Genomic DNA, 23,315 nt, shown 5'->3' with positions numbered 1-23,315 from the left:
TCTCCAACCGCATACATTAAGTCAGTGTTATTTTCTTCAACTAAAATTATGACGGAAAATGTTCGTCGACTACCTTTTTTTTCTCAACACGTCGCACCCACTTCTGGGGGTGATATATGCAACTATTTTTAACACAGAATATCCATCATACAATACATGAATACATTGTCGCTGTCTGCTTCAAGGTTCAAGGTTTACTTTATTGCGTCTCAGACATTTGTCTTCTATATTTATAAGAGTAATGAAACATGATGACACATATCAGACACACTGAGCAGTTAAACTGAACACTTGTGTCACTGGTCACTATAAAGGTCTCTGATTTAACCCATTCTGTACGGGAACCCCTTTTGGTGTTTGTAGCTATTGAAAAATAGCAGATCTACAAGCTCGTAGCGCGGCAATTCTTTTTTTAATCGTGAAAATGTGAATATATATTCTTTCAGTGCGAACATTTTTAACTCAAATCTTTGCATCTGGGGGGGGGGGGGGTCCCTGGAACAACATATTTTCAGATGGGGGTTGGCGGCCAATTACATATCATTTTGGAGGTCCTTGAAATGAAAATGTTTGAGAAAAAAATTTTGTTTTTAGAAAACTGTCATGATTTAGAAGACATTTATAGAATCGTCCTCGGGTCACAATGGGTTAAATAACGATGGGAAGAAGACGGGACATATTAGGACATCAAACATGGATGCTGATGCTGGACACAGGATGATGCTCATTATGATTGAAACGCATTGCGATTGGTGCCTTGATAGGGAAAGAAAGGGGGTTATATAGGGCATATCAGCGACGGCCATTTTGTGGTGCCACAGATGGGAAAACCCATTCATTTGTCCCATGGAGTTTTCCGAAAATATTTATAAAATTTTAAACCTGGCACCAAGCCATCCAGGCTCCTGATGAATCATAGCCATACAACATTTCAAAACATATTTGAATATGTAATTATATTATACTATATTAATATATAGCTAGTTTGCTACCTTTTTTCATTATTTCCACAGAATCTAATGCTTTATGGTCATGATTCACCAGGTGATGGCTTGATTCCAGGCTTAAAATAATGAATACTAATATTTTCTAAAATCTGTACGGGATATTTATTCTATTTTCTTTCTCCCTACTGCATATTCCTATAATGATATTCCCAAAATAGGGATGCCAGGTTGAACGTGGTTAATAAATGTATGGGTTGCATGCAGACAAAGAAACAGTTTGTCACAGTCAGATGATCAAATGTTAAAGACGGAGTGCTGTGGTTTTTTTCACCCCTAAAACATGATCATCAGGTACTATGATTATACTAGGAGGAAGATTTCTTTCAATAAAGTGTACAGAAAGTGTTAAAATTATGTTTTTATGTGGCCACACCCACCGGTTCATTAATTATGCCTGGTTTTCACCTTAGCACCACCCACCTGAACTTAAGCCTCGCCCACAGCTGTTGTTGTATGATAATGTGGGAGGGTTAGGGTTATGATGTCACTAAAATTGTGTTATTTCGATTGGGCCTTTTGACTCAAAGGCTTTCAGCTTTCAGGAAGAAATCAAAAATACACAGGGAAGACATGTTTGAATATTCTATCCACACCTGGGGGTCTATTATGTTAACTCCATAGACACATGCAAAACAGTCACGGCACTCCATCTTTAATATTTGAGGAGAATAATGCATGGCAGGGTTAATGCCATTAACCCTGCCATGGCTCATTTCATTAACTTAATGGTCACCTGCATGCCGTGGGAGCAGTGTTGTTTTTGGCAGCAAATTTCTATTTTAGTTTTAGCCATAGTCTCTTGAATAGTTTTCATTTAGTTTTAGTCACATTTTAGTCACCTGGAATGTTTTAGTGTTAGTCTAGTTGTAGTCGACTAAATCTGCAGTTGATTTAGTCGAACAAAATGTATTTTGGTGGGCCTTGATGCCGTCGTAATGACTGATTTTTCACTTGCTGAAAATAGCACTATAAGCTCACTCGCTGCGACACGTGAGCTTGTAGATCTGCTATTTTCAGCATGCAACCAAGTGTAAAATGACTTATACTGGATCTCTTGTCCACTAGTCCCTTCCTAACATTTTAGTCTAGTTTTTATATGTTGACGAAATTGTCAATATATCTAGTCTTAGTTTTAATCATCATAGCTTAGTTTTTATTTAGTTTCCATTTAGTTTTTGTCAGTGGAAAAAGGTAGTCGACGAAAACAACACTGCATGGGAGTCATGCATTATCACAGTGATTCTCAACCTTTTCAGGCTGAGACACCCCAGACATCATATTTGAACTAGGGAACCCCACCCGAGTTGTTGGAGTTGAGGCATTACGAACATTGTGAAAATAGCAGATCTACGTATATCTGCTATTTTCACAAGCTCACGCCTCACAGTGCTGTGAGCTTGTAGATCAAAGGTTTTCCTCTTTCTATATTATTTGACAATTTGGCCAATGTTTGATCAGTTTTTATAGTATATTTTGTTGATTACCTTTGATGCAGTGATAGTCTTTTTTTTAATTTTATTTCTTTCTTTTTTTTGCGGTATTAAAAAATGTCTTAAATTGTCTCTTTACTGTCATCTGAGGACACCCCAAAAACAACCTGGTAAATTCTAATACATTTAGGTAAAAGATTGAGGTTAAATGTGAACACCTGGGTGGCGGCAATTGCCATCCTCTGAGGCCCTGAATGACGGCCCTGAATGACGGCCCTGATACAACCAGTGATGGAAGAAGTACACATTGCAGTACTTTAGTACAGTACAGTTGGGTGCCACCGATATTGTCCCTTATCATTTGACCCATTTAGGCCTGACCTCAAAATTTAAAAAAAAATCCTTCTAAATCCTCCAGTTTTCTGAAATAAATATTTTCACGATTTTTCAAAAATAGCAGACCTACAAAGCTCGTAGCGCGCCACTCGGTGGCGCGCTACGAGCTTGTAGATCTGCTATTTTTCAATAGCTAAATTATAACATAATGTTTAAAACACCTAAAGGGGTTCCCGCCCAAAATGGGTTAACAGTCCTTTTGCGCAGATCACGCAAACCTCAGCAAAAAGAAAAGGACAATATCGATGGCCTCCAACTGTACACATTGCAGTACTTTAGTACAGTACTTAGAGTGAATGTATTTAGTTACTGATACTGTTGAACAGAACAGAATGTGCCTGTACCTCTTTATAATAATAATAATAATAATACTGTACCTCTTTATCTGTCTTTGCCACTTTACCCTCGTTGTCATACCTTTCTTCATCAATCCTGTCGATATTCTGCAGCATCTTCTTGCAGATTTCCTATTAGGTATACACAGTATATCATTATAAAACAACTGAACAAGTTATATGAAATAAACTGTGTGTGTGTGTGTGTGTGTGTGTGTGTGTGTGTGTGTGTGTGTGTGTGTGTGTGTGTGTGTGTGTGTGTGTGTGTGTGTGTGTGTGTGTGTGTGTGTGTGTGTGTGTGTGTGTGTGTGTGTGTGTGTGTGTGTGTGTGTGTGTGTGTGTGTGTGTGTGTGTCATTATCAATGCGATTATCATTATAGACCTGACCGTTAAGTAAAATGTCACCAGATGCATTTTTCATGTCAAAATGTGCTGCTGTCACTGTGAAAAGGGTCCATTGGGCGGCGCCTACAGTAAGTAGTGTACTGGTGGCATCTTACAATCATGGCCGCCTGGTCCTGGCTGAAATCTATGGCGGGGCAGTTCTCTTCCATGTGGGCGTCCTTGGCCTCCTTGGCATCTGTGGCTTCCTGCGCCAGCCAGTCAGCTGCGATCTGAAGCATTATGCTCTGCATGGGGGGAGAAATCCAGGGGTCATCAATGTGTCCGTAGTACACAGACAAAATGTTGTTTGTGGCAAGACTTTGTGGCAATTTCCTTTTTTTGTTTTTGTTTGCTTGTTTGTTTGTTTTTTAGATAACATTAGAATGATCATCAGATCAGACCCAGTCTCCAGGTTCTCCTCAGAATATGTATGACGCTGAATTACTATGACACTATGTATGGAGTACATCAGGGGTTCTCAACCCGTGGGTCGCGACCCCTCGGGGGGTCGCCAAATTATTTTAGGGGGTCCCCAAATTATTTAAAAAAATATATATATATATTTATTTTTTTTAAAAAAAAATTTCACGATTTTTCAAAAATAGCAGACCTACAAGCTCGTAGCGCGCCACTCGGTGGCGCGCTATGAGCTTGTAGATCTGCTATTTTTCAATAGTTAAATTATAACATGATGCTTAAAACACCAAAAGGGGTTCCCGCCCAAAATGGGTTAAGGTTATTGTAGCAGTCAATTTATATTGGGGGTCGGGAGGGGGCGGGGCGGGGGTCCCGAGACATTGCCAAAGCATTTCCAGGGGTCCCCGGCCAAAAACGTTGAGAACCCCTGGAGTACATAGTGTCCGGAGTACGCGCAATGACTGCCGACTTCCCTTCCCCCGAAGGTGGGGCCAACTAATGAAGGCTCTGTTCCATTCTGGTCAAACAGAGTCCAGGGTGCTGCTATTGTACATGTTGGCTCACTGGAAATACTCTGCTCCACCAGTGGGTCTCTGAGACCCCTTTTCCACCGGTTGGTTCCCAATGGGAACCGGTTCAGTTCTTTGTGGTTCTTATAGTCCATGAGCCAGAGCTCCAAAATTGGAACGTTAATGAATTGAGTGGGCAAAACCATTCCTATATTAGATTGTTATCACCATGAAACCTCCCTAGTTGATTACTTACACGAAGACAATGCTAAATATACAAATTAGGCATATAGGAAAATATGCAAAAAAATTAAAAATAGGAAAAAGCTACTACTGTGGAAGGGTTATATTGATTTACTTATATTGATCCTACAAACAATTTAATAGGTAGCTATAGTTTTGCCCACTTAATTCATAATTAACGTTCCAATTTCGGAGCTCTGGCTCATGGACTAAGAACCAAAAATAACTGAACTGGTTCCCATTGGGAACCAACCGGTGGAAAAGGGGTCAAAGTGTCCTTGAGTGTACCATTTGTGTTCCATTTGTATGTCAAAAGTCGGAAGAGACCTGGAAGCAGGAAGTTATTTCCCAAATTGCGTATGTGTATATAGACCAGTGTTGTTTTTGGCAGCAAATTTAGTTTAAATATTTGGCAACATCATAAGATATAAATCTACAGGTGATTTAGTCGACTAAAATGTATTTTGGTGGGCCTTGATGCCGTCGTAATGACTGTTTTTACATTTGCTGAAAATAGCCGATCTACAAGTTCACAACGCCTCGCGCTGCTGGGACACGTTGTGAACTTGTAGATCTGCTATTTTCAGCATGCAACCAAGTGTAAAATGACTTATACTGGATCTCTTCACTAGTCCCTTCCTAACATTTTAGTCTAGTTTTCATTTGTTGACGAAATTGTCAATATATTTAGTCATCATAGCTTAGTTTTTATTTAGTTTCCATTTAGTTTTCGACTTTTCGTCAGTGGGAAAAATGGGGAAAAATGTATACGAACATTCTTCGTCTTAGGGACTTTCCCACTGCGTCGCCCAGTGTTGTTAGTAGTCTCTTACCTTCAGATGGTGCTTGCGGCTGGACGTCATTTTCTTATTCCTGTAGTGAAAGATACACATCAGTATTGACATGTTGTTGCCAAGGACGTGAGAAGCTTTTAAAATTATTTGATTTCATAATCGCCTCATCACAATTATTTTAGATAAAAACAGTTTTTTTCTCGCATATTCATAATCGTCATCGTTTCACTGTTGAAAGATTTTCATATGTCAAACATCTTCGAAATAGAAGATCTACAAGCTCAAAATGCATCACGATGTGACACATTTTTTACTTGTAGATCGGTTGATTGATTCCACTATTACTACTAAGTATAAAGTTATTAGATTATGTAAGTTATTTGTCATACAGTATCTGCCCTGTGCACCTTTCGTTTACGAGGCCTAAAAGCCAAACATAAATGTAATCTTGATTCATAAATAATGTTCACAATGTTCAACGACAGAAATGCAATTAAATGGTTAATCACACTTTTTTTGTGTGACAATTAAATAGTAAAATGTCATAATGGTGACAGCCCCCTAATCACTATAAAATAAGTGCCTGAGCATAGAGTACTGTAGCCTTTTTCCTGACATGGCAATTTTGGAGAAACTTTAGTTATTATAATTTTACAATCATTTACAAAGTAAAAGGTTTATAACCAGTGTACAGTATACTTACTCAGACATGGTGGCTGTTTATTTGCTTCAGACTCTGGAACAAGGAACAAAATGTAAGACCCTAGAAAAAGAAAAAAACAGATTGATTGAAATATTTATTAACAGTTTGAAGAATTACAGTACATTTCAAGCACAACTCAATACAAAGACTGTTAACTGTGAGTGGACGACCCACTAAAGCATTACACTTGTTTACAAGAGGGTCCACCTTGTTCAATTCATCAGATTAGCACTAGCTGAACTGTATAGAATGAATATTACCTAGCATGTTGTTCTCTTATTTGACTACCGCACTTTAATGAACAATGAGTTTACATATCGTCTATGTCGGGTGGAAACCTCATACGTTCAAAAACTGTTACTTTTCAGCATTCAAATAAAAAAATGGCAAAAGTAGCAGATCTACAAGCTCAAAACACGTTGCTTCACACTGCGTTTCGAGCTTGCGCATCTGCTACTTGTGATGCTTTTGTGTGACGCGGTAGTGGGATGAAGTAGGGCATTCATTCATGGAAAAAAAACACAGTTTAAATATGGAGATAAGAGTTTTCTGCCCAACAGCATATCGTTGCTGTTGGGCAGAAAGCTCCTCACTCCATACAGTATGTGTGTCTCATTAGTTCATTAGTTCATTAGTGCTTGGCCCTCACTGCCTTCTGGAATGAAACGTGACCCATGACAGCAGTGTTGGGGTCATGCTTTAGTCGCCTAATTCTGGGTCAGGGTCACATTTTTGTCAAAGGTCACCAATGGACATGCATTGCGGAATCCTTTACTATTGGCAACAACATGTACTAGACATGTTGTTGCCAATAGTAAAGTCCACAGGTTGGCTGTTGACTAGCCAAATTACCCCCCAGAAACAGAAGTTAGCCCCCACTGTTTTTCCTGTAAAAAATACAAATACTTTTTGCTCCTAGTATAAATGATTTCTTGTATAATATTGTATGTCTTTATATGTCTTCTTGATATAAAGCCCTCATCGCTTTTAGCAATCCTTTTAGGCAATCATTTTAACATCAAAATCATACCCACTGTACTCTTTGCAAACTGTTAATAAAGTATTCAAATCAATCAATCAATCCAGACACATTGTTGGCTCACACAACTTTCAAAATGTTCCAACTAAAAACAGAAAATGTTGCTTTGCAGAAACATAGAAACAAATTCTATAAACTATATTTTGAAGATGTTTTAAAATGTATGAGAGATGACGGCTTCCGTTCAGAACTTTCAGGAAGCATAGTTACAGTCAGTTACTCTGTGTAGCTTTAAAACATTGTGAAAGAACTCTGACTTGAGAGACTCCATGACTGACCAGTAATACACAATGCCACAGGTTGGCTGTTCACGTGACTGATCAGTGACAGAATAAAGTACTAATACCGCACATTTCCAAAAGTCTCTAAACCAAAATAATAGTTCTCATACAACGTAGGAGTTTAGAAGTTGTCTGTAATCTTTTCTTTTTTTTTTGTATGGACCAAAGACAGTTGAGCAGCAGCTGACGTGATGCTGTGAACAGCAGCATCATTCTGTGATGAGAGCGATGAACTATCTGTTGCTGTTCTTTCCTCTGAAGTGGTTGTCCGTTCAAAGATTGTTAGACAACCACTTCAGAGGCTCTAGGATAACAGCATCCTAAGGTTAGCAAGGAATATCACCTCTAATACATGTTTTGTATGGAGAGTATAAGTTGCTGCCTTCAGGAAGGAGATATGGTGTTCCAGCATACAATAATTGTCAGACTGAAGAGGTCTTTTGTCCATCAGTCCACTTTGAGGCTTAATCAGGATTTTGGCTAGGACTAGACTGAGCTGTGAACATTACTCTTTAGCCCTTATGTTTCTATCTATGTCATTGTATTTTCTTTTTTGTCCTGTTTTATGTCAAATGTGAGTATATGTGTTGCATACAAGGCTGCTGGGTCGCAAGACAAATTTCAGTGCAAACTGACAAAGTACTATATCATATCATATATCATTTCAATCCATAAAAGTTCAGTTTTTTCAGCCAGAGTAAACTCATCAAATCTGCATCCCACTTATTTTTCATGAATAGCTCTTGAGGATGTTAATTTATGAATAATTGTGATTGTCATCGCTTTAGTTACAAGTACAGAACATAAGAAAGGAGAAGAGATTCTCACCTACAGACGTGGTGGGCAGGAGAGGACTTGGTGAAGGACTGGATGGACAAACTGACTAGCCACAGACCACCACCAGTGACATGTGTGTGTCCTGTATATAGCCTATGGTGTTTCATTTGTTTTGGTGGCTCCTCTTTATGGTGCTAAGGGATGGTCAGTCCAATGGGCTGATCAGCTCCTGAAATACCTCCATCCTTCTGGCCAGTTGACCTTAGAACTCTGGCTCCTTCGGCCTGAGCCTTAGTAGGATCTTTAGTAGGTCTTGTTTCAGTGTTGACTGACATATGTGCCTTGTACACAAAACAAGGGAAACGAAGCAATGGTCACAATCTAATAAAAAAGACACACACACACACACACACACACACACACACACACACACACACACACACACACACACACACACACACACACACACATATTAAATAAAATAACAATAGAAAAAGTAATATCCATTCTTTCGTATATAGAATATATGAACTAGTAAGTTTAGCTTTACAGCACACTGTATTAAAACCAAGACCTGTGTGGTCTTCTTAAGTGTGACAGATCCAGATTATTTTAAACCTTATGTACATAATGCCACGAAATATTTAACATTATTCAAAATGCGCCTTGGATATTACTTTCACGCCACCTAAAAGATCACACCCGTGTGAAGTGAGTGGTGCAACTCTGTGTGGGGGTCCCCGGGGGGGGGGGTCCCCGGGGTCCCCGGAAGTTCCAGACCCACAGGAACGCACCCAGGGTGCCGGCCCGGTTCCGGTGAGCCGCCCCACGCCCGAAACGGTAGAGAAATGACAGATTTACCATGTGTGGGTCCCCGGAACATCCAGACCCCCAGGAACGCGCCCAGGGGGCCGGGCCAGTTCCGGTGTGCCGCCCCGCGGCGGAAACGGTTGAGAAAGGACAGAGTTACCGTGTGGGGGTCCCTCTACTGTACTGTACAGTACTGTCACTGTACTGTACTGGCACACCCGATATCATCGTACAGTTAATATGTGCGTGTGTATTTGTGTGTGTGTTAGGTTGCGCACAAATGGTGAAAAACCATGCTGTTTTCGTGCTCAGACCCAGTCACCCAGCCACACATAGTTCCGTAAGGGAGTGGTTGCACCACTCAAAAATAACACACAAACAGTGATGTAAAAATGTAAAGAAGTAAGGCCTATATTGCTCACCTTCTGCATGACCTGTCCTACAGTGTCCTTCATGAATCATTGTTCTCTGGGGACACGGTGGCACAGTCGGTAATGCTGTCGCCTCACAGCTAGAAGGTCCTGGGTTCGATTCCCTGCTAGGGTCGCTGTGGGTGCTGGGGGCGTGCTCCCTCCTCCGCGTCATCAGTGCCCATACCCGAGGCGGGGTTGGCGAAAGGGCCTTTCTGTGTAGAGTTTGCATGTTCTCCCCGTGTTCCCTAGGGTAGGTACCCTCACAAAAAACATGCAGTAATCCTGGTCTCTAAACTACCTCCCCCTGGCCAGCCGGGGCGCCTGATGGAGGGGAAAGGAACTGGTCGGAATAATGTGTTCCTTCCACGCACTACGTCCGGCCGGGGAAATTCCCCCCTGTCAGGTGAAAAGAAGCAGCTTGGACTCCTCATGCATAGAAGGAAGCATGAGGTCAGTCCGCTGCCCCCCCCCAGGTTGGCAGAGGAAGTGTAGCGCCCAGGATTACATTAGATAATTGACACTGGGTGAAAAAAAGGGTTGCAAAATCGTGGGATAAAAATATATTTAAACTAGAAAAAGTGCCCTTCTGGGCACAGGTCTCCACCAGGAGGATAGGAGTGTGTGTGTGTGATGTTTGGCAAAATGTTTAGGAGCAATATAAACGTGTGTGTGTGTGTTGTGTGTGTGTGTGTGTGTGTGTGTGTGTGTGTGTGTCGTGGCTTGGCCTGTTGTAGCGCCACCATGAGGCTGATTTGAAAACAGTCAAGTGGCATTTCTTCCAAAGCCTAGTGGGAATATGCATCCACAGTTTCACCACAATCGGACGCTGCGTTGAGTAGTTGTGGCGATTTGTACAAAACAGGTACAAAGCGGGCTACTCCTGAAAAGTTTAGGAGCCAATCGTAGCCAATGAGGGTGGATTATGAGAAATCAAACAAACCCGTCTTGATCACATGACTATGGAAAGCATGTGTACCGATTTGCGTGAAATTTGGATACAATCTGAAGGAGTAATATTAGAAAATGTGTTTTACATATGTCGGCCTCCTGGTGGCGCTATAAAGAGCAGATGTGAAACATTCCAGGCAAAGGTTTTTCCTTGGCCTCTAGGGAGTTGGCATACAAAGTTATTCACAGATCCGTGCAGTTAGAGGTAAAAACACTTTTCGGCCAGTTGTAGCGCCACCATGAGGCTGAGTTGAAAATGTTCATGGGGCATTTCTTCCTCTGCCTAGTGGGAATGTGCGTGCACAATTGCACGGAAATCACATGATGTGTTCATGATTTGCAGCATTTTGTTTGAAACCGAGCACTCCTGCAAACTTTGGAAGCCAATGTTAGCCAATCAGGATGGAGTCTGAGAAATCTGAAAGACCCGTTTGGTTGAATGGCTCTAGAGAGACTGTGTACCAATTTGCGTGATGTTTGGACAAAATATGTAGGTGTACTGTCCAAAAACTTGTTTTGCACAAAGCGGCCTCCTGGTGGCGCTATAACAGGCCATTCTGGAAATTTTGGGGCAGAGGTTCATCGTTGGCATCCTGGGAGTGTGTGTGCAAAATTTGGCATCGACCGGGTTAACGGTGCCGGAGATTAGCTGTTCACAGACGGACGGACACACGGACGGACACACGGACACACGGACACACGGACGGACGGACGGAGTGCAAAACATACTCTCTCCCCATGCCTTCGGCCTGGTGGAGACAAAAAAAGAATCATTGTTCTCTTTGAAATCTCTTTTAGCCTACTTTGAATGGAAAAGGAGACCGAAAGGAACAGTATGCAAGGCCAAGAAGAGCTCTATTGCCACCTAGTGGTCCATGTCCTGCATGTCTCTATTCTATTTGCAGTGAATTGACTCAACAGTCTTAAAAGCTTGGTTTAGAGGTCTCTGTTAAAGAGGAATTCTTAATAGAAATTAGTGTGGCTTCCTACCGGTATTTACTTTTGATGCTATTACTATTGTATAATCTCATTTTGATTATTACTTGGACTGAATCTCATGCCCCCAAAACACGCTCGTCCCAACCTCGAAACGGTTGCCACCAGGTATTCCTAAACGTAACCTCAGTAAAACTATGCCTAAACCTAACCTTACTCCTACAATTAACCTCAGTAAAACTATGCCTCAAGTCAACCTAACCTTACTCCTACAATTAACCTCAGTAAAACTATGCCTCAAGTCAACCTAACCTTATTCCTAAACTTAACCTCAGTAAAACTATGCCTAAACATAACCTCCTAAATGTAATACCCTAAATGTATTCCTAACGAAAACATGGGGCAATTGTGTTGTGGGGCGAACCAGTTAAATAGGCCTACTTTGCTATTCCTGACATGTCGTTGAATACATTATCATCATATCATCCCTGATGTTGCTTGGCAACATTTACACAAAATAATGTTGTCTCATCACATATGATGTCTCATCATTCACTGGCAACGCACAGGATTATAGCCGATAAGTGCTCAATACAACCTAACCTAGTGTGAGATTCACGTAGTGGAAAAACGAATTAACGGTTCCTATCGCCTGAAAAGAGAGAAGTCTATAGTTGCAGAATAGAGGGGTTTAATTCAGATAGTTGTCAAGCCCCCCCCCCCCCCCCTGTGGCATCAGCAAAGTAATCAACCAAATCTCTTTGAAGGAATTGTTCATATTCACGGGTGCTGACTTGTCTTGCATAAATGAATCTTATTATTCTGTGGGTTCTGTGTGTGTTGCAGCTGTGGTGTAATACTCAACATAATATAATGTACAAAGTCATGCGCTGTACCCACCAGTGAGCGAAAGACAAAATATCTGACGAGAACAAAGTGTATGAAATCATAGCGCATTTATTATAAAATTACCATAAAACACATAGCTCTGGGTGATAGGCCCTTGAATCTACAACTTATATAACTGCAACAGTGATGTGTCAAATCCTATACTGTACATCAACGATACAAAATGTACAGTACAATGACGGGGCATAAAGCTGAATCTTTAAGATTTCAATGAAACAAAAGGCATTTCAGTTCAATTAAAAAATGTCACGCCTGTGCAGTCGTCTAGTTCCATAAATACGGTGCTGACAGCCCAGAACAAATACGAGAATGAAGTTGAATTATTTATGTCTGAAATACTTATATTTACAGTGCATTGTACTGCATGGTGGATGATAGCTACACTACATGGCTGTGAGGTTAACACATCCGCCACACACTAACGTTACACTACAATACAGTACAGTACAGTGTAATACCTTTTGCCCTTTGCCCTCGCACTATTGAGCACGAAATGCACCTCTCTAAAACTATGTTGTTGTATATTTATATTGCACATAGTCTACTGTGAAGTTAAAAAATAATAATAATAAAAGAATACTATAATAATAATAATTGTCCTACTACAAGGAAAACATGCACATGTACATATGATACTCTTTTTCTACTCTTGTTTGCTCTTTTTTGCACTCTATATTCTATTTTGTTTGCTGTGTTTTGCTGTTTTGATGTCGTATTATATTTTTGCTCTTTTTTGCACTCTATATTCTATTTTGTTTGCTGTGTTTTGCTGTTTTGCTGTCGTATTATATTTTTGCTGCTGCATTGTCTGAAGGAAGCCAAACAAAAATAAGTTTTACTCTTATGTACCTGTACACAAGATGTAACAATAAAGCACAACCTTGAAACCTTGAATACTTGCTGAAGCAGAGTTACAGCTTTAGGGTCATTTAGAAGAGACTCCAAGCTGATTCCAGTCTTGTCTGGCTCACAGATCAATGCATCCTCTTTAGCTATCAAACTTCTTCAAACATCTTCTTCCTGTCCGCTTTGTCATCGACGTTCTTACGCCAGTCGCCAGCATCAACCTGCATGAAAAAAAAACATATTATGTTATCAGGAATCTTCACTTTTTCTGCTCGTCTCCCTCATAGGGAGGGAGTGACTATACACTCTCATATACACTCTCATATACACTCGTAGGAAGAATCAACATCACAAATGACAGAATCCTGCCCTGCGCTTATTTATCGTCCTGCGTGGGATTCTGTAATGTGTGCTGCTTATTCCAGTGGTTCCCAAAGTGGGGTCCGGGGACCCCCAGGGGTCCTTGAGGGAGTTCCAGGGGGTCCCCAGCTACATGATAGTTTGGAACCAAATGGACCCTTATGGGTCTGTAACTCTGAGAGCGGACAAATGGAACCAAATGGACCTCCGCTCTCAGAGTTAAATTGATTGATTGATTGATATTGATTTTACAATAAATTGAGGGTCCCAGAGATATTAATGCCATTAAAAGGAGGTCCGTAGCCTAATGCATGTCAAACTGGGGGTCCTTGAAAATAAACGGGTGAGAATCTCTGCTAGAGCCGTAAATATCTTCTCTTATGGGGGTCCCTGGCATATCTTTTCAAATGGGGGGGGGGGGGGGTCCTTGGCATGAAAAAGTTTGGGAACCACTGGCTTATTCTACCTATGACTGGAAGAATACACTCTGAGATACTCTCAGAGTATCTTAGAGCTCCCCCCAGATTTGAAACAAATATGGGGGTGAGTTAATTCTAATATTATGGCACCAAAATGTGGAATGCCCTACCAACAGCTGTCAAAAAGACAGTCCCTATACCCTCCTTCAAAACAGCCATAAAAGAGCACCTGTCTGCAATTTGCAACTGGACCTCGAAGACCACCCCCACTGATTTTCTGTAAATATACTTTTATTGCTCCTAGTATTAATGAGCTCTTGTATAATGGTCTTTATACTACTGTATGTCTTGATGAAGACCTCAGGGATTTTTTGTGTTATCCTTTTAGTGTAATTTCTTACCTCTTTAAAAACAATTGCTGTTGCTATATAGCCTACATATCATATACATACACATATACATACTATATACATAGCAACATTTAAAATGGCACAGATGCTTTCCCGGTTTTAAAGGTATGACAACCTATAGGCTTTCCCAGTCTTAAAGGACCTACACCATGAATTTCAACTCTTCCCTTTTTTGTGGGGAGGGTGTGGCTCTCCTATCCTATGGCTCTCCTATCTATCCCCATGAATACCCAATTTTGATCAATCAGGTTTTTTTATGGGGGGGGGGGGAGTGTACAGCAAGCAGACAGGAAATGGGGGGAGAGACTGGGAGCGACACGCAGCAAAGGCAGCCAGGATCGGGAGTCGAACCCGCGACACGCTGCCATGCAGGCTCGATCGCCCGGACTGCTAGGCCGGCCCGGGCCATCAATCGGGCTTTCTCACCATATCTGGGTTTTCAGGCCAACTGATTTGCTGCTACTCGTGTGATGTCACAGTTAAATCCCTCCCCCTCTTCAGTTCCAAATTTGCATTTTGTCTTTGGAGATTGTGGGAGGGGGGGTTATTATAATGAGTCAAAATTGTGGGCAGGGAGTAGCTGGGATAAGGGTGGGGCAGATAAATTAATTTGCATAAACTGGCTAAATAGCACCAATTTGAACTACTGCAGTTGTACTAGTAAAGTGTACTGACACACATTCATAAAAGCTGCACTTCAAAACGTATACACTTTTGACAGATTTTGAGTTTCCTGCCAATACCACAACTCAAAACGTAGATGAAAACGTGGTACTGGAGCTGAATAAAAACACTATGAAACAGAACAAGCAGCAGCCGCACACTGAAAACAGATATCAGTTTGATGCAAGCTTTCATCAAAGCTTGCATTGAATGGATGGTCTGCGCAGTGTTTCTGAAGTGTGCGGCTGCTGTTTGGGGCTTTAAAACAAGTTCCGTTCGACTTAAATGTCTTACATTCTCCTCTTTCTTCTCCTTCTTGACCGTCTTCAGGCCGGCCCTCAGGTCCATGTTCACAGAGTGCTTGGTGCCCAGCAGCGCAGACAGCATGGCACTGGCGGACATGCGCACCTTCTTCAGGGCGGGCTTCTTGACGCCACCCAGGTCCACCATTTTGATCTTCAGATCTTCAATCTAAGGAGGAGGATCACACAAGGATCAAGTCATGTGAGCGTCTTTAACAAAAAAAAATCTCCCCCGGTCCATAGGGATGTCCCTTTGGGCTAGTGGTTAAGATGTTGGACTTTCACACGGGACAAATAGGACTCAAGACAAGTGGTTCACAATGATATTGACCACTTGGTTGGGGGTGTCCTAAATAGCCTGCACTGGGGCCTGCCACAACTAGCCTGAATTATGTTACACCACTTGTACAAAATAATTCAATTTGTTTACGTCTGTAAGGTGACAGCCACCACTATCCATTGCTTCCGCATTTTTCATTTGGGGAAGATACTTTTATCCCACCTGAACTAAACAACACACTTTCAATGTATGGTGCAAACGGAAATGAAAATAATTATGGAGCAAAAACCTCTTTCTGTAAACCTGTGAGGTCATAACAAAGTTTATTCTGATTCTAGTGGCTAAATGTTATATATATAGCCCCGTTAATGTACAGCTTATAAGTTGTGTTCCACACAGGAATGAAGGCACTCTACCTCTTTGTCGCCCTTCACCACTTTGCCCTCATTATCGTACCTCTCCTCATCAATCTTGTCAATCGCCGACATAAGCTTTTTACATATGTCCTGTCAACACACACACACACACACACACACACACACACACACACACACACACACACACACACACACACATTGCATAATCAGTCAAAATACAAATACTAAAAACTACACAGGTTAGTGATTATCAAATATTTTACATACATACATTTTGTGTGTGTGTGTGTGTGTGTGTGTGTGTGTGTGTGTGTGTGTGTGTGTGTGTGTGTGTGTGTGTGTGTGTGTGTGTGTGTGTGTGTGTGTGTGTGTGTGTGTGTGTGTGTGTGTGTGTGTGTGTGTGTGTGTGTGTGTGTGTGTGTGTGTGTGTGTGTGTGTGTGTGTGTGTGTGTGTGTGTGTGTGTGTGTGTGTGTGTGTGCAAAAAGTATGCATGTGACATAAGATTGACATGGAGGTTACGATCAGTGCCGCCTGGTCCCCGGAGGTGTTGCAGGAGCCACAGGTCTCTGACAGGTGGGCCGCCTTGGCAGCAGCGATTTCCGTCTTCTCGCTCTCCAACCACTGCGCCGCAATGGCCAGCATCAGAGTCTGGAGACAGAGAGAGAAATAGATGGACAAGACAGACAGTGTTATTTTTTTTTACCACCAATTTTGATGTGGTTTATTAGTTGTATAGTCTTTTGAATAATAAGATTTCATTTAGTTTTAGTCATTATTATTTTAGTCATCTGGAATGTTTTACTTTTCCAGTACTCCGGTTTTAGTCGAGTAAATATGCGTTTTTAGTCTACTAAATAAATCTACAGTTGATTTTCAACAAAAGAAAAGGAAAGAAGAAATCGTAATGCCTGATTTTACACTTGGTTGCATGCTGAAAATAGCCGAACATAAAATGACTTATTTATTAAAATGGTCCCTCCTTAACATTTTAGTGGTTTAGTCCTTTTTATTTAATTTTCGGCAGTGAAAAAAGTTAGTCGACGAACATTTTTCCTCCGTTTTAGTCGACGAATGTAACACTGACTGGTCAGACGGTAACAGTGGTATAGGGACCAATAAGACTCTTAGATTATACAAATTTGTTTAGTTTTTCACACAAAAAAATCACAATTTGAGACTTCTCTCAAATGGACATCATGGAATTGAAATTGTGTAATTTGAAGCTCACAACTTGAGTGCCTTCACCCATGTTAGAAACACAGCACTCTGCTGCCCTCTGCTGGCCCATACACTTAAACAATAACACTGTACTGCTGGCAGTGTCTGAACCACTGATCCCTGGTCAGTTTTAACAGCTGTTTCAATACACTCTCGAAAACAGGGGAGTCTCTAATCGACTACTACTAATGAAGTGGTTCAACAGGGAGTCTCTAATCGACTAGGCTACTTACTACCAGAGCCATCTAATAGAAGAGTTACGATATTGAGGGGGCAGAAACCGAGCGCTGCTGTTCACGTAACCTGAACTGAGACAAGCTGGAGTTGGAAATAGGCCTACATTGTTTTCAACAAGGGCGGCGCAAATAAGAGCTATTTTAAGCATGTGTGCAACAAGTCTCTTGCCTGAGTGCCATGTGTGCAACAAGTCTGTTGCCTGAGTCCAATGCATTTCTGCCTACTTCCGGTCCAGGACTTGTCCCAGTTGGTTGTCCCCATTCTCAATAGAAGTCTATTGGGGCCATTGGACTGGCCCCGTGAAGTGAACACAGTTTGCGTAACTCTGTCTATATCTAAGGTTCTGGCTACTACTAATGAAGTGGTTCCCAAAATATTTAATTTCAAGGAAGGACCTCCCTGTTTGGTATAATAGGCCACGGACCCTCATAATTCAGAGAGTTACTCCTAACTCTCAACCATTGCTGGGTACCCCTGGCCCTTCGAGCCACTCAAAGGACCCCTGTGAGAACCCAGACCCTACTTTGAGAACCACTGTTCTGATGTACAGTAATCTAATATAGTTTGTCAGTTTTTTGTTTGACACGTGTTGCATATGTCAGCGCTTCTCAACTTTTTCAGGCAGTGACCCCACAAAATAATCATAAGAACTGGGGACCCGGAATAATGTGGGGACCCCCCTGGGGTCCCCAAATTTTCGTTTTTTTCATGTCATATGAAAGCAGGGAATCATAGCTTCAAAGTTCAAATTGACATATTGGAGATGTGGCTTATAGAGTAATGTCTTGCCGAAAACAGCGAGTTGAGAAAACAGGCTTGAAAGGTTCACTTCTGGACTCTAACATTACACCTAGCTACATGTTTAAGCATTTATTTCATATTTACATTTCAGCTCTGATATTTATTTCAGACATGCTCTAGTATGTGAAGAGTCTGCCTGTGCTATTAACTCATTTTGGATAAAATATAAATAAATTCAGATTTTCTCCTCTGGTGAAAAGCTGGAGGTTGCACGATGGCAGGCTCTCAGTCAAATCTGGTCACATATTTCGAGATAATTATGAGAATTAATAGCATATCAGTGTATTAAGATCCTAACTAAGCCGTCCAGATAAGTCAACACTGTGATCACCATCTGAAGCCTGTGAAAACACAGCCACATCCCAAACAATCTATTAATCTAACTAATTTATAATTCATTCCATTTTGACAGGTGTTGCTCAACAAACATTTATTTTGATTTTGATATCATTTCTGTTGAGTGAATCAGTTGAAAACACACTATTTTGTTGAGCAATATTTTGTCAAAGGACCCTGCTAATAAAATAGAGTTAGTCACTGCTGGACAGTTTATACAGGTTTTAAACGACAAAAATGTACTGTATTTTACAAATACAGTAATACAGGCAATCCATATAACGATGGAAAGCAATATTGTACTTTAATTGTACTACAGAATATCAGCAATAGGTACATTCAAATGGTAGGTTCCAGAAGAAATATCAGCAATAGGTACATTCAAATGGTAGGTTCCAGAAGAAATATCAGCAATAGGTACATTCAAATGGTAGGTTCCAGAAGGAAAATACATTTTGTATTATCTGCAGTGGTGGAAAGTACTTGCATTGTTTTTACTAAGGGGTATTTTACTTATACAAAAAATAACATTGGAAAAGTAACCTACCTCAAAATTGTACCTGTACTTTTACACCACTGTATATGAGCTCATTGAGCTGCTAGCTCTCCAACAAAATAATCTCAAAGATTGTTCTTTGTTCAGCCACCAGGAGGCGCCAGGAACACTTCTCTCATGGCAAAGGTCGATACTAATATACCACTGCACTGCGTGGGGGCAATATGCAGTGCAGGCCAGTGTTGTTTTTGGCAGCAAATTTAGATTTTAGTATTAGTCGTAGTCTCTTGAATAGTTTTCATTTAGTTTTAGTCACATTTTAGTCACCTGGAATGTTTTAGTGTTAGTCTAGTTTGAGTCGACTAAATATCATAATATTTTAGTCGACTAAATCTACAGTTGATTTAGTCGAACAAAATGTATTTTGGCGGGCCTTGATGCCGTCGTAATGACCGTTTTTTTCACTTGCTGAAAGTAGATCGTCTATTTTCAGCATGCAACTAATTGTAAAATGACTTATACTGGATCTCTTGTCCACTAGTCCCTTCCTAACATTTTAGTCTAGTTTTTATTTGTTCAACACAGATGCAGGCAGATGAAGTCTGCTGTGCCAGGCTAGAGCTAAGTAGGCTACCCTAGAAAGTACCGTAATGGCCTGAATTATAAGACTAAATCTTTTTCCAATGGAAATATCCTAAAAAATGGGGTCGTATTATAATTGGGGACTAGACTATATGACATTCAATGTTCTTTTTCCACAAATGAGTCTTGAAAAATGGGGGTCGTCTTATAATCGGAGTCGTCTTATATTCGGGACAATAAGGTACATGTACTGATGTGTCACATCGTGAGCATAATGATCGAGTACTTAGTTGTAGGAGGGGCGCGGGACGTGTAGCGTATAGACCATAGATATTAAAACATATAGATGCCTCATTCAGGTTGCTGCAGTTCGTTGGAGCGATCTGTCTGCAACGGGAGGAGGAAGTCAAGCGGAATCTTGAAGGCACGTACCTCTGATTGGCCTATACCGTTCTTCCGTTTTGCTTCCCCTATAGATTCTTTGCAAGGAATCTCGGGAAAGCTTGCCAAGCATCGCCATTGCATATATCTATTCTATGTCCGAGCATAGACATGGTAACACCCTGCCTGCCTCTGATTGGCCTACAGAGACACTGCCGGCCTTCCTCCGAGGATAGTCTGCCGCGAGGTTACTCCGTGGTGGAAAATAAATAAATAAATAATACAAGTACGATACAAGAGAACGACAGCTTGGCACGCGCGATAGTAACTTTTATGTTTTGTAGAAGAGGCAAACTTGTTTATGCCGTTTATTTTACATGTGTACAGTGTGAACTTGAAACATTATTGTAGCCTACTGTAAAAAGGTCTCTTTTCCCATCTAATTATAGTAAACTAATACTAAAAAGGATAAAGATATCCTTTTTAGTATTAGTTTACTATAATTAGATTAATACACGATAATCAACACTAACACTTTAGACTTTAATTTAGAACACACCCAAATCAAATCATACAAATACGTGTTCAATCAATCATTCAATCAAAGCAAACGGCATAAACAATATTAGTTTGCCTCTTCTACAAAAATAAAAGTTACAAGTTACTGCCGCGCGTGCCAAGCTGTCATTCTCTTGTACTTGTATTATTTCCCACCACGGAGAAACCTCGCGTCTCGGAGGACAGTCGATAGGCCAATCAGAGGCCTACCATAGACCATGTCTATGCTCGGACGTAGAATAGATATACGCATCGCCTTTGCCTCCTGTTTCCTCCATGTTGCCTTCCGTTGAGATACAGATACAGGAAGAGGCGTCTACGTTTAGATAGCGTAAGACTGGCAAGCTTTCCTTCTCACCCATTGAGATGCATGTTAAATGACGTGATGGCTCCATATAAATAATCGATCATTTCAGCAGCAGAGCTTCTGTAGGAAAACACTTTCGCACACCTAGAAGTCAGGCGTCTGCACAAAGCAGCAGAGCTTCAAAATGTCTTCTAAATCTAGTCAAATAAGCCTGCAGTATAGGCTGTGCACTGGACATAATGTGCATGGCATTATTTAAATAAACTAGAAATACGAGGACATGTTAGAGGGCGAAACAGTATCCAACTCAATAATGAACACTACGGTGATTAGTATTATTGCCATCAAATGGGCAGCTGAGTCGTGTAACTTTTCCAACGTTAAGCCGTGTACGTGTTCAACAACACAGCCATGCAAAATAACATTGACAGCTATGAGGTGACGAAAGCTTGCCATCCTTAGCAACGGTCGCTAAACTATTTGGATTGGCACTGGACAATCGCTTTTAATTCCCACAGTCCCACAGACTCAAGTGACTGGATAAGGATTAGTGTCATACCTTCAGATGATGCTTGCGGCTTGAGGACATCTTTTTCCTTTAATGAGAGAGAAATTATACACAATGTTGTTATCATCATGCTGACCGATACATAACAACTTAACAAGTATGTGAGACATCATCATCATCATTTTTCGACCGCGGTCGAGATCGTGGATTTCACAAAATCACGCCAGACTTCCCGGTCCTTCATTGCCATCCCCATTTCTTGCTTACTGATGCCTGTGTCCCTAGCGATGACATCAGGGAACGACAGTTTTCTACCTCTGGTCTGCTTTGAGGCAGGACTCCAGAGAAGAAGGGAAGATATAACCTCATTGTCAGCTCTGTAGCAGTGGCCGGCAAACTGTGTTCTTCTGGATCGGACTAGTGAAGAAACACGGGGAAGGTTGCCGTATGTATGTGAGACATACATCTTATTATTACCCCATTAAGACCTGAGGCCGATTCTACAAATGCCTTCTAAATTAGTAGTTCTCAAACTTTTATGTACCAATTAAGGGCCCCCAAAATGTATTTGGCCGCGGACCCCCATCTAGAAATCCTTTGTGTCAGGGTCCCCCAGAAGAGAAGATTTGTGTTAAAAAAAGATCACGACTTTTCACGATGTTTCAAAATAGCAGATGTACAAGCTCGCAGCATGGCACAAACTGATGCGCTGTGAGCTTGTACCTTACTACCTTGTAGATCTGCTATTTTCGAGAACCACTGTTCTAACTTGTGTTTTTCTCAAATCTAAAATGACACGGATGCTTTCCCGGTTTCAATGGGTTTCATATAGTCATAAGCAAGAAACAAAGCACTTACTCAGACATGGTGGCTGTTTTTGTGCTTCACAACCTGTTCAGACAAACAAACAGAGAAAGGAAAGATGTGGAGGTGAATATGAGGACACACCTGTTCATTAACTTGGATATCAGAACCGACCATGGAGCGTTCCAAGGACACATGATCCATTTGATCGTTGATTGAGTTTAGAACTCACTGAGAGTACCACAGTTAATTTTAGACGGCCAGATTAAATGTCCGGACTGGCCTTTTGATGAGTATTTTTTCAGATGCTATAAGACCCATACATCAACACTCAAGATGGAATTTAGCTCCTGAAAGGAATGCACTGAGTCTTAACACGCGGCAAAAGATTGTTGAAATGGTGTGCAAAGTATACAGTTACGACGTCGTCCCACTCAATCAAGTCAAATTTACACACCAAAAGTGCCTTATGTACTCGACACAATGAAATGTCATAAAGATATCTTTATTTTTATTTGTTATGCCTAATCATAATGTCCAAAGCAACTGGAAGAAACAAACAAGGGGACAGGACCTAGCCTCATTGAGCACAGATGCAAATGCATGTCTAAAAATCTAATTCTACTCAATACAAATTCTTTGAAAAGTCACTGGCAGGAACTAAATAGGGTGAATCTTCATAATTTACTTCAATTAATTAACAAAATCCATGCTGTAATACCAAAAAACAAACTCAACAACACTGCACTGTGCTATTAAGTTAACAAATGCACTTGGCAGACCTGCTAATTCCACTACACTCTATGTAGATTCTTTCAGCCGACTTGCAAAGTTTCTGCCACAAGTTTGATCACTTTAATACATACTATCCCAGGCTTCCCCAAAAGACCAGCAGTCTCAATGGTCAAGATTATAGCCCCGATAACAACTCCACATCATCACAGTTCCACTAGCTTCATGCACAAACCAAGTGTGTAGATAGAGGGAGAAAGAGGAGTAAACAGAAGTATATATCTCACCTATTACAAGAAAGATGAGGAGGGAATAGGAGCAGTGCCTTTGTGGAGAAAGGAACAAACTGGCTAGTCGCGCTGAAAA

General features: G+C 41.0%; 2 protein-coding genes and 1 long non-coding RNA gene across 3 annotated transcripts in view; 1 reads left to right on the top strand and 2 right to left on the bottom strand.

The window, feature by feature from the left end:
- Positions 1 to 6,260, bottom strand: part of LOC306923175 (uncharacterized protein) — a 20,057-nt gene extending 13,797 nt beyond the window's left edge. The window contains exons 1-4 of the mRNA XM_079501203.1: positions 6,219 to 6,260; positions 5,555 to 5,594; positions 3,669 to 3,797; positions 3,211 to 3,300 (exon numbers count right to left, since the gene is read on the bottom strand). Of these exons, the coding sequence (XP_079357329.1) occupies positions 3,211 to 3,300; positions 3,669 to 3,797; positions 5,555 to 5,594; positions 6,219 to 6,226 (267 nt within the window). The 5' untranslated portion in view covers positions 6,227 to 6,260. The remainder of the gene's footprint in view (positions 1 to 3,210; positions 3,301 to 3,668; positions 3,798 to 5,554; positions 5,595 to 6,218) is intronic.
- LOC306923445 overlaps positions 1 to 12,766 on the top strand; it is a 26,729-nt gene extending 13,963 nt beyond the window's left edge. The window contains exon 2 of the long non-coding RNA XR_013790069.1: positions 11,850 to 12,766. This is a non-coding gene — a long non-coding RNA (uncharacterized lncRNA). The remainder of the gene's footprint in view (positions 1 to 11,849) is intronic.
- Positions 12,364 to 23,315, bottom strand: LOC306923436 (troponin I, fast skeletal muscle-like). Its single transcript, XM_079501533.1, has 8 exons — positions 23,237 to 23,315; positions 22,272 to 22,304; positions 21,465 to 21,501; positions 16,509 to 16,637; positions 16,028 to 16,117; positions 15,324 to 15,500; positions 13,229 to 13,398; positions 12,364 to 12,789 (listed from the first exon to the last, which is right to left on the bottom strand). Exons 2-7 carry the CDS (start codon positions 22,277 to 22,279, stop codon positions 13,327 to 13,329), a joined length of 513 nt encoding a protein of 170 aa, XP_079357659.1. The 5' UTR covers positions 22,280 to 22,304; positions 23,237 to 23,315; the 3' UTR covers positions 12,364 to 12,789; positions 13,229 to 13,326.

Source organism: Electrona antarctica, assembly GCF_951216825.1.
Source record: "Electrona antarctica genome assembly, chromosome: 5".
NCBI classification, from domain to species: Eukaryota; Metazoa; Chordata; class Actinopteri; order Myctophiformes; family Myctophidae; genus Electrona; species Electrona antarctica.
Note: the sequence above shows the minus strand (reverse complement) of the source record. Positions and strands in the feature narration are given on the sequence as shown.

Bases quoted from the DNA above. Each gene is read 5' to 3' on its own strand.
- LOC306923436 (XM_079501533.1), bottom strand. The intron at 16,118-16,508 runs GTAACCTCCATG...GTGTGTTGACAG, and splicing joins GGGACCAGGCGGCACTGATC to GACATATGTAAAAAGCTTAT. The intron at 15,501-16,027 runs GTAGAGTGCCTT...CCTCCTCCTTAG, and splicing joins TGGTGAAGGGCGACAAAGAG to ATTGAAGATCTGAAGATCAA.